The 10379-nt window shown below is 49.4% G+C and overlaps 1 protein-coding gene across 1 annotated transcript; it reads left to right on the top strand.

Annotated features, from left to right (window-relative positions):
• The first annotated feature begins 240 nt into the window (after positions 1–240).
• Positions 241–9865, top strand: ttf2 (transcription termination factor, RNA polymerase II). The gene is made up of 24 exons (XM_068572281.1): positions 241–379; positions 543–648; positions 920–1006; positions 1141–1210; positions 1397–1600; positions 1655–2215; positions 2309–2429; positions 2523–2684; positions 3247–3404; positions 3767–3848; positions 3974–4177; positions 4700–4850; positions 4948–5053; positions 5276–5460; positions 5865–6018; positions 6099–6190; positions 6390–6475; positions 6609–6745; positions 6886–7071; positions 7845–7903; positions 8026–8179; positions 8635–8717; positions 8865–8939; positions 9397–9865. The coding sequence occupies exons 1-24, from the start codon at positions 352–354 to the stop codon at positions 9539–9541; spliced, it is 3396 nt and encodes a 1131-aa protein (XP_068428382.1). The 5' UTR covers positions 241–351; the 3' UTR covers positions 9542–9865.
• Positions 9866–10379: the final 514 nt, after the last annotated feature.

Raw genomic sequence — 10379 nt, 5'->3', positions numbered from 1 at the left:
TTTTGGGAAACGCCGGTTTCGAATTACACCCGGTTGAACAACCCTGCGCAAAGAAATATTTCACAATAAAGGTCATTCAAAATGAAAAGAGATTTAAATATTTCGTGCAGTTAGGTTTTCATCTTTTTGCCAAATTTATAATGTAGTCTACATTATAACATATATATGTGGTTATATCTCTACTTTTATGACACAAATAAGTAATTTGTATTAACTCATCAGTACGTCAACTTTTAAACTGACATTTGCTTTACCGGATGTGATTGTAGCACTGCTGTGATTGGTCGATACGAAAAGACTAACTTTCATGTGTCGGTAACTGACAGACAGTGCGCTGAGTGTGTGACAACAATGGAGAAGGTTTTATGTAATGTCCACGGTAAGTCTCAACAAGTGAAAGTTAGCTGACTTTTCATAGAACATAGTTATGCAGATATTGTGTTTAGATTGTACAATACAAACTCTGTTGTTGCTCTGCGTTTCCGTTGCAAACCTGAAGTGAAAGTGAAGTGTTGGTGGTTCGTCCTCTGTTGTGCACACAGGCAGCGTGTGCATGTTGAAGACGGGCCTGAAAGAGGGACCCAGTAAAGGAAAGAGCTTCTACGTCTGCGTCGACAAGCGAGGATGCGATTTCAGTCACGTGGCACGGTGAGGAAAAGCACTGACGTCACGATGTGGGGAGGCTGAGAATAAATAGACTCTGGGGGAAACTCTACTCCAACCCACAACGTGTTATGTTATCCAAACATGAGTTAATAATGATCGTATTCCAGTTTTAAAGCCAATCCAGTCAATTATTACGTCATACAAGATGGGTACCAGTCCGACGGGTGTCAAAACAATAGTTTTTCTAGGGTGGCATTTGCACACATTTATATTCCTGTTTCCTAATCTGCATCCTGCTGATCGTCTCCTCCAGAATCTCTCCGTCGCACTGCCTCCATCATGAGGACTCCATGGTGGAGCTGCAGGCTCTCACCTACAGCCTCCAGCAGCAGAGCCACCGGTAGTGTTTTGAAGTCACTGTTTCACATTTTGATAACATTTGAGTAAAAGTCATAAAACTCTATAAAATATAGATGAGCCCTGCATGACTCAGGAGCAATAACGTTGATCTTTCTATCTGTTCTCCTTTTCCAGGTTGTTCTTCAGGTGCATTGTGGGTAAAAAAGCAGGCCAGAGGTGGTGTGGAAGCGTGCCGTGGACCGCAGTAAGACAGTGCCTGTATACTTTAATACCTTTTGTCAACACTTTTATCTCTTCAAATCATCACATGAGACCACATGTCTTGAATCTCTGCCCGCCCTCTTCCCTTCCTTCCCTCCTCCCTTCCTTCCTCCCTCGTTGTCTCTCTGCTTCCCTTTTCTAACGTCTCTGTCGTCTTCCATCGCTGCAGCCCGAGAAGGAGAAGAGGAACCCTCTATCTCACACGCAGCTGCAGCCGCCCGCTCGCAACCCCTTCAAAGCCTCCGGCAAGACGGACGGAGACTCCGAGTGGAGGAGGATGCAGCGCGGGGGAGGAAGGGAGGAGGGGAGGGACGGCAGGGGGAGGGCCGAGGGAGGAGAGCGCCACCAGAAGGAAAACGTGGAGAGCACTGGAGCCAGAAAGGCGGAGGAGGAGTACGAGGAGGAGGAGGAGGAGGAGGAGGAGGAGGACGATGACGAGGAGGAGGAGGAGGAAGAGGAAGGGAAGCTGGACACGGCGGACTCTTACCGAGGCAGACCTCTTCCCCCAGGGATGAAGGTGAAGAAGAGGGTTTCCGACGAAGAGAAGAAGAACCGCGCCGAAGCCGACGGCGTGGGGAAACTGACGGAGAAGAAGGAGGAGGAGAGGAAGGAGAACCGTGTGGTTTCTTCCTCCGGTGGCCCGGAGAAGAACAACCCGGCCTCACGGCGTCCCCACGAGGCCACGCCTCCACGACCCACCGAGGTCGACCACACAAAGCAGGGCGTCTCTGAAGCTCCGCCCAGCGGCAACAGAGACGCCGCCATCAGAGCACCAGGACCAGAGCCCAGTCCGACCCGAACCCATCAGCTCGACGAGGATGACGATGTGGTTCTGGTGTCGGTGAAACCGGCCGCTCAGAAGACTCCTCCCGTCTCGGGCGTCCAGACGACGCTCACCGCCTTCGCCGGGTTCCAGCCGGTCAAAGCTCCGCCGGCGGACGCCAGAGGGATGCAGCGGCTGCTCGCCGCGCAGCTGCAGCAGAAGAAGGTGAGGGAAAGATCAGCACTCATCTCCTAGAAAGTCTGTGTGTGTCGTCCTGCGTCCTCCATCACAGTCTCTCTCTCTTCTTCTCTCCTGAAGGCGACTCTGTCGGCGGTGAACGTGGCGGCGCTGCCGGATAAAGGCGAGCGCTTGAGGACGCAGGTGAAGGAGCTGCAGGACACGCTGGAGGCTCTGAGCCTCACGGTGGCCGCTCAGCCCGGTGAGGAGTCAAGTCCAACTTCCTGCTTTTCATTAGTACATTTCTCTGTATTTTTCTGATACACGATGACCTCTGACCTCTCTCTGCTCTCAGGCTCTCCGGGTGGAGCGGCCGGCCCGCGTGGCGTCGAGGTGATTAACCCCTTCAGCCGGCCGGGCGGCTCCATCCTGCTGCCCGGCCCCCCCCCGCCCCACGGCTCCTCCAGCAGCACCCTGGGGCCTCCTTTGGGCCGCGGGCCGACCCACACGGGCACGGGTGAGCCACCACTTCCTGTCTCCTGAGGACGAACACAGACACGCCACTGTGAACCTTAAAACTACCACGAGAACAGAGACTTAGAGGAAAACTCTGAATATTTAAGTCTTATATTTAAGAAAAAAATATATTATCTGAGGTTATAAAGTCTATATATATATATATATATATATATATATATATATATATATATATATATATATATATATATATTATATTGGGTGATGAAATCGTCTTTCATCCTGGTGAGCGTGTCTGTTGTCCTTCTTCCTGATGGGCGTGTCTGTTGTCCTTCCTGATGTGCGTGTCTGTTGTCCTTCTTGTTGGTGGACGTGTCTGTCGTCCTTCATCCTGGTGGGCGTGTCTGTCGTCCTTCCTGGTGGGCGTGTCTGTCGTCCTTCCTGGTGGGCGTGTCTGTCCTTCTTCCTGGTGGGCGTGTCTGTCATCCTTCCTGGTGGGCGTGTCTGTCCTTCTTCCTGGTGGGCGTGTCCTCTCCCGCTGGGCTTCCAGGTGAATCCTGAACATCTTCCGCTGCTTCTTTAACTTCCTGCTCTGTTTCCAGCCGGCTTCCAGGCTCAGTCCTATTACGGAGGCCGGATGACGGAGGACCGGCTGCTGGCGGTGAGAAACGCCACCTGCGAGACCATCGACCACCTCCACAAGTCCCTGGAGTCCTGCCCCGACGCCCAGGCCGAGGCGCCGGACCCCAAGGGCATCAAGGTGAGCCTCCAGCTGCTGTTTCACTAACGCCACCAGAACGCCAGGAAGTCTGAGGACGGACACGCCTCCTGTGATTGGTCCAGTGCTATGATGTCATAATGTTGTCCTCCTGTGATTGGTCCAGTGCTATGATGTCAGAACGTTGTCCTTCTGTGATTGGTCCAGTGCTATGATGTCATGACGTCCTTCTGTGATTGGTCCAGTGCTATGATGTCAGAACGTTGTCCTTCTGTGATTGGTCCAGTGCTGTGATGTCATGACGTCCTTCTGTGATTGGTCCAGTGCTATGATGTCATAATGTTGTCCTCCTGTGATTGGTCCAGTGCTGTGATGTCATAACGTTGTCCTCCTGTGACTGTCAGGTGGAGCTCCTGGCCCATCAGAGGAGGGCGTTGGCCTGGCTGCTCTGGAGAGAGAACCAGAGTCCCTGCGGAGGAATTTTTGGTGAATTCACCATATTGTTTTGTTTTTTGTTTTCCTGTAAATAGAATATAACATGTTCTCCAAAAGCAGAACAGACAGAACAAACAGATCTTCCTCACGGTGTCCGTCTCTTCCTCTGGATGCAGCGGACGACATGGGACTGGGAAAGACTCTGACCATCATCGCCCTCATACTGGCCAAGAAGACCAAAGCCAGAGAGGAAGAGAAGAAGAAGAAGAAGGAGGAAGAGAAGAAGAAGGAAGAGAAGAAGGAGGAAGAGAAGAAGAAGAAGAAGGAAGAGAAGAAGGAGGAAGAGAAGAAGAAGGAAGACGGCTGGATCTCTAAAGCCGGTAACTTGACCCCTCTTCTCCTCCTTGTGTCCTCATGAGAGGACGTTCTCTCCTCTTATGAAAGCATGTTCTGACGGGATGGTTCTGTTAATGGTTCTGTTGGTGTTCTGTTAATGGTTCTGTTGGCGGTTCTGTTGATGGTTCTGTTGCTGTTCTGTTAATGGTTCTGTTGGCGGTTCTGTTGATGGTTCTGTTGGCGGTTCTCTTAATGGTTCTGTTGGCGGTTCTGTTGATGGTTCTGTTAATGGTTCTGTTAATGGTTCTGTTGGCGGTTCTGTTGATGGTTCTGTTGGCGGTTCTGTTAATGGTTCTGTTGGCGGTTCTGTTGATGGTTCTGTTGGCGGTTCTCTTAATGGTTCTGTTGGCGGTTCTGTAAATGGTTCTGTTAATGGTTCTGTTGGAGATTCTGTTGGCGGTTCTGTTGGCGGTTCTGTTGACGGTTCTGTTGATGGTTCTGTTGGTGGTTCTGTTGGCGGTTCTGTTGATGGTTGATGGTTCTGTCGATGGTTCTGTTGGGTCCAGACTGCAGCCTCGTGGCCTCTGCAGCGACCCTCATCATCTGCCCCGCCTCCCTGGTGCACCACTGGAAGAGAGAGGTGGAGAGACACCTGAAGACGGGCCGGCTCACGGTTTACCTGTACCACGGGCCCAACAGGGAGAGGAGGGCAGCCGTGTGAGCACACACACACACACACTGCTCATATGACCTACAGCAGCGTGGTCTCATTGAGTGTTGGCTGGTGGAGCTCTAACCCTCTGCTGGTCCTCAGGCTGGCCGGGTACGACGTGGTGGTGACTACGTACAGTCTGGTCTCCAAGGAGCTGCCGGTCCAGAAGGAGGACGCAGAGAAACCCAGCAAGGCTGCCGATGAAGTGGTGAGTCAGATAAACGTGCATGTTCCTCCTCCAGCAGCGCTCATCAGCTGCAACGCTGCTACTTAAAGGGCCAGTCGCGACGTTTCAGTGTGTTTGCATGAGGTACTTTCATGACGTGTTGGTTCTGGCGCCCCCTGTGGACTAAAGTGGAAGTGTCTCTACACGGTCTGTGTTTCACTGAACTAGATGTTCTCTTCCTCTCTCGTTCCCTCGGTTCCTAAGCCCTCCGGCTCCGCCCCTCTTCTGCGGGTCAACTGGGCCCGGCTGGTTCTGGACGAGGCCCACAACATCAAGAACCCCAAAGTCCAGACCTCCATGGCCGTCTGCCGGCTGAGGGCCGCCGCTCGCTGGGCCGTCACGGGAACCCCGATCCAGAACAACCTGCTGGACATGTACTCGCTGCTCAAGTACGTAGACCTCCGTCTAGTCCTGGTCCTCTATAGTCTCAGTGTGGTCCTGGTCCTCTATAGTCTCAGTGTGGTCCTGGTCCTCTATAGTCTCAGTGTAGTCCTGGTCCTCTATAGTCTCAGTTTAGTCCTGGTCCTCTGTAGTCTCAGTTTAGTCCTGGTCCTCTATAGTCTCAGTGTGGTCCTGGTCCTCGGTAGTCTCAGTGTGGTCCTAGTGTTTAGAGACAGTACCACTTTAGTCCACAGGGGGCGCCAGAATCAACACAACAAGAAAGTTCTTCATCGTAACTTTAAAGTATGTGAAAGGTTTAAATGAATGAAGGAAGTTTTTGTAATCATAATTATTGATTTATTAAATAAAGACGTGTTGACATGAGTTATGTCTCCGGCTCTGCGTCGCTCAGGTTCCTGCGCTGTTCTCCGTTTGACGAGTTCAAGGTGTGGAAGGCTCAGGTGGACAACGGGTCCAACCGAGGCCGAGAGAGACTCAACATCCTGACGAGGACTCTGCTGCTGCGGCGGACCAAAGCCCAGCGGGACGCCACAGGAAACCCGCTGGTGGGTTTTACTCACGAGATCGTGACGTCATGAGCTCCGCCTTCTTGTTTATTGATCCTGAGCTGCGTCTCTCGGTCCAGGTGCTTCTTCCTGATCGGACCTGCGAGGTGCATCAACTCAAGCTGTCCCCGGACGAACAGGCGGTCTACGACGTGGTCTTCGCCCAATCCAGGTAAAGGGCAACCAGCGGACAGGAAGTGACCATATATGGACTGAAGCGTGATGTAGAGACATAGAGGAGACGTAGAGGAGTCGCCTCCTGGTGGCCAGGAGAGAGAATGCAGCTTTAACACATGAAGCATAGACTTCTATACAACCAGAGGAGTCGCCATAAAGTGACACTAGAATGATGATTTTCTCTTTTCCTGCAGGTCGACTCTGCAGAACTACCTGAAGAGACACGAAGGGAACGACGTGAAGAACCGGAACGCTGCCGGTTCCAATCCCTTTGACAAAGGTGAGACGTCCCATCAGATCCCAGACGTTTTGAGAACGCAGGTGCTGGTGTCTCTCATGCTGGCGTCTCATACTGGTGTCTCTCATACTGGTGTCTCTCATACTGGTGTCTCTCATACTGGTTTCCCTCCCAGTGGCGCAGGAGTTCGGGATGTCTCAGGCCGCCGCGTCGAGGTCCCAGCAGCCTCAGCAGGCGTCCAGCACCGTGCACATCCTGTCCCTGCTGCTGCGGCTGCGACAGTGCTGCTGTCACCTGTCGCTTCTCAAGAAGGTACACACACACACACACACACACACACACACACACACGGTTTACAGGAGTGCTATAAAAAAACAACACTGATGTCTCTCTCTCTCTCTCTCTCTCTCTCTCTCTCTCTCTCTCTCTCTCTCTCTCTCTCTCTCTCTCAGACTCTCGACACATCAGAGCTTCAGGGTGACGGCATCGTCTTGTCTCTGGAGGAGCAGCTCAACGCTCTGTCGCTCTCCTCCTCTTCCTCCTCCTCTTCCTCCGGCCCTCAGCCCTCAGACACTGTGGCCCTCAATGGCAGCCGCTTCTCGTCCCGGCTGTTCGAGGACAGCAGCGAGAGCACCAAGGTGGGTGCAGCACCCTGAGGTCCCTCATGGACCCGTGAGAGGACCGTCTGCTCAGAAGCTTCTTTGTTCTCTGGCTTGTGGGCTTCATGCTCCTCACCAGCAGGGGGCGAGACCCAACGCCCTGCAGTGTGAGCCAGAGATAAAAACACAGACTGGTGTCTGTGTTGATGAACCTCTCTGTTAACGTTTCTATAAACCCTGTAAAGAAAGTCGTCAGGTGTTAGAAACAGTATAAAGAAACAAAGGTTGAATATCCTGTAAAACATTTCATTTTACTGCTCATGAATGAATGCAAGAAGTAAATCGTGTTGGTCGACAATGTTTAGACAGTTTTACAGAGTCAAACTGTTATTTTATATTAATTATTTATTGTTTGGAAAACAAAAACTTCCCACTTTTTTTCTCTCTTTAAAATTTGCATTTTCTTTTGTGGATTTTTAGACTCTTTAATTTCATTATATTCTTGTTTTTATTTGGACACAGTCAGCTGTGATTGTGGGTGAAAATAATAATAATAATGCTTTTAATTTTTAATGCCCTTTTCCACAGAGGCAATATATAATAAAACAAATATAGACATAATTAAAGCAAGCCTTAATACAAAGTTGATAGCTAACAATGATTTAACACAAAGTAAAAAAGGCCTTCCTGAATCAAAAGGTCGTAACCTCTGTGTGTATGATGTCGTGTGTTAAAACCACTCAAACATCAAGTCCACGTTTCATAAGAACACAACTAATCTGAACTTCCACCTTTTCTTTAAATGTCTCCAGATTACTGCGATCATCTCTGAGCTGAAGGCGATCAGACGGGACGGTGCCGATCAGAAAAGGTAAAGCGTTAACACACTCACTCACTCACACTCACACACACACACTCACACACACACATGCTCTGCCTGTACGATCTCTTCTGACTCTCCCCGCTACCGTGCCGTGCTCTCTGGCCGTGCAGCGTGATCGTGTCCCAGTGGACCAGCATGCTCCGCATCGTGGCGGTCCACCTGCGGGGGATGGGCCTCAGGTACGGCGTCATCGACGGCTCCGTCGCCCCCAAACTGCGCATGGACCTGGTGGAGGAGTTCAACACCAACGCGAACGGGCCGCAGGTGAGCCTCTCCACCCGCATGTCAAAATATTACCCAGCTTCAGCAAGACACACCTACATTCAGTAAGACACGCCCACGTTCAATAAGACACACCTACCTTCAATAAAACACGCCCACTTTCAATAAGAGATGCCCACCTTCAATAAGAGATGCCCACCTTCAATAAGACACACCTACCTTCAGTGAGACACGCCCACCTTCATTAAGACACGCCCACCTTCATTAAGACACGCCTACCTTCAATAAGACACTCCCACCCATTGTCAGTGTTCTATGTTAGTATTCTAGGGTTCTAGGTTAGTGTTTTAGGGCTCACGGTTAGTGTTCTAGGGTTCTATGTTAGTGTTCTAGGGTTCTAGGTGAGTGTTCTAGGGTTCTAGGTGAGTGTTCTAGGGTTAACACAGTGATGTATTCTCTGTGAATGGTGCATTAACATTGGTGTGTGTGTGCTGCAGGTGATGCTGGTGTCTCTCTGTGCCGGAGGCGTCGGGCTCAACCTGATTGGAGGGAACCACCTGTTCCTCATGGACATGCACTGGTGAGTTCCGCTTCTCTCTGCAAGCGCTCAAAACACTTCTGGGTTTTTAAAACATCTATATGTTCTAACAATTTTAAATAAATACGGTTTTGTGCCGTCATGAGGTGAGTAGCGCCTCTGACCTCTGACCCCTGACTCCTCCCACAGGAACCCGGCCCTGGAGGATCAGGCCTGCGATCGGATCTACAGAGTCGGGCAGAGTAAAGACGTCACCATCCACAGGTAACGAGTCAGAGGGAATAAAGAAATACCTTTAAATCCTTGACCAACGAACCCGCAGACTCATGGGACTGAAACAGTTCATAACAGGATTCATACGCTCATGGAAAACCTAGAAAAGTCATGAAAGTTTAAAATGGTTATTTTTTAAGGCCTGAAAAAGTCATTGAAAAAACATACAATCCCCAAAGTGTAGTAAAAGTGTTATATTCATGTGTTCATGACGTTCTTTATTTAATAACAACTTTTAAAATCAATACCAAAACTAACAGTTAACCAGTGTAAAGATTACAAAGTGTAATGTGTAATATGTATAGAATATATATTTATGTAATATCTCATTTTTGGTCTTAAACAGAGCGAAATTGCCTTATTTTGAAGACAAGATTTTGTCTGTGAGTGCAGCCTCAAGTGTGTAACTCGCTGTGTATGCGTGTGTGTGTGCACGCGTGTGCTGCAGGTTTGTGTGTGGCGGCACGGTGGAGGAGAAGATCTCCACGCTGCAAGTGAAGAAGAAGGAGCTGGCCCAGAACGTGCTGTCGGGGACGGGCAGCACCGTGTCCAAGCTGTCGCTGGCCGACCTGCGGGTCATCTTTGGTGTCTGAGAGGACACCTCGCTGCTCACATCCTGCTTCTGGAATGACACTTCCTGTGCCTTCACTTTTTATTTAACTTTTCCCTTTTCCTGTTCGTCCTTTATTTCAGCGCCGCTATCAGCATCCGGCCCTCTGACGCATGTCGCTTACGCTCATCTATTGTCTTTTTTTTTTAAGTGTTGACTTTGACATTATCATCTGATATTACATCACAAGGACAGTTATTTGATTTTGTAATCTCTATATTTGTGTCCCCTTTCAAATATCTTCATTTACATATTATGCTTTGATGGTTTTCAATAAACTCATGTGACCGCTCGCTGTATCAAGTCATTTAAATAGTTTGTTGTGGTTTATTAATTCAATAATGTCCACATATTCTGTAATATGCTCACGCATGTTTGGATTTGAGGGCTGAATCCGACCTTTTCACAATTTGTCGCTCATACTGTACTTTCTAAGACTTGCAGTATATGAGATATGTGAACATTGAAAATGAACCTGGTGTCTATTTGACATTTCTCTCACTGAAGAGTGGTGATGTATAGTTAATTTGCTCTGTGCAAATGATGTATTCAGAATACATGCCGGTCCACATTAACAGGTAAACTCAATGTCACTTGGGCTAAATGAGCACAACACTGCTCATTCGGTTAGTTTTGTGGGTTTAATCTTAATGTGAGAGATGATGATGCATATTATACTTTTTTGAATGATAAATCTGCAGTAATGTTCCGTGTTGGACGCATCCCTTGATGTCATGCTCTGAGGGTCCGTCTTGTGCAGTCCACCATGTTTTTAATGCTCACAATCCAGAGGGCAGCTCCATGTCCATGCTGCCTTTCAT

The sequence above is a fragment of the Clinocottus analis genome, unplaced genomic scaffold (genome assembly GCF_023055335.1).
Source record: "Clinocottus analis isolate CAN_PGR_092001 unplaced genomic scaffold, fCliAna1.0.p SCAF_12, whole genome shotgun sequence".
NCBI classification, from domain to species: domain Eukaryota; kingdom Metazoa; phylum Chordata; class Actinopteri; order Perciformes; family Cottidae; genus Clinocottus; species Clinocottus analis.
This window is presented reverse-complemented; position numbering and strand designations above follow the sequence as displayed.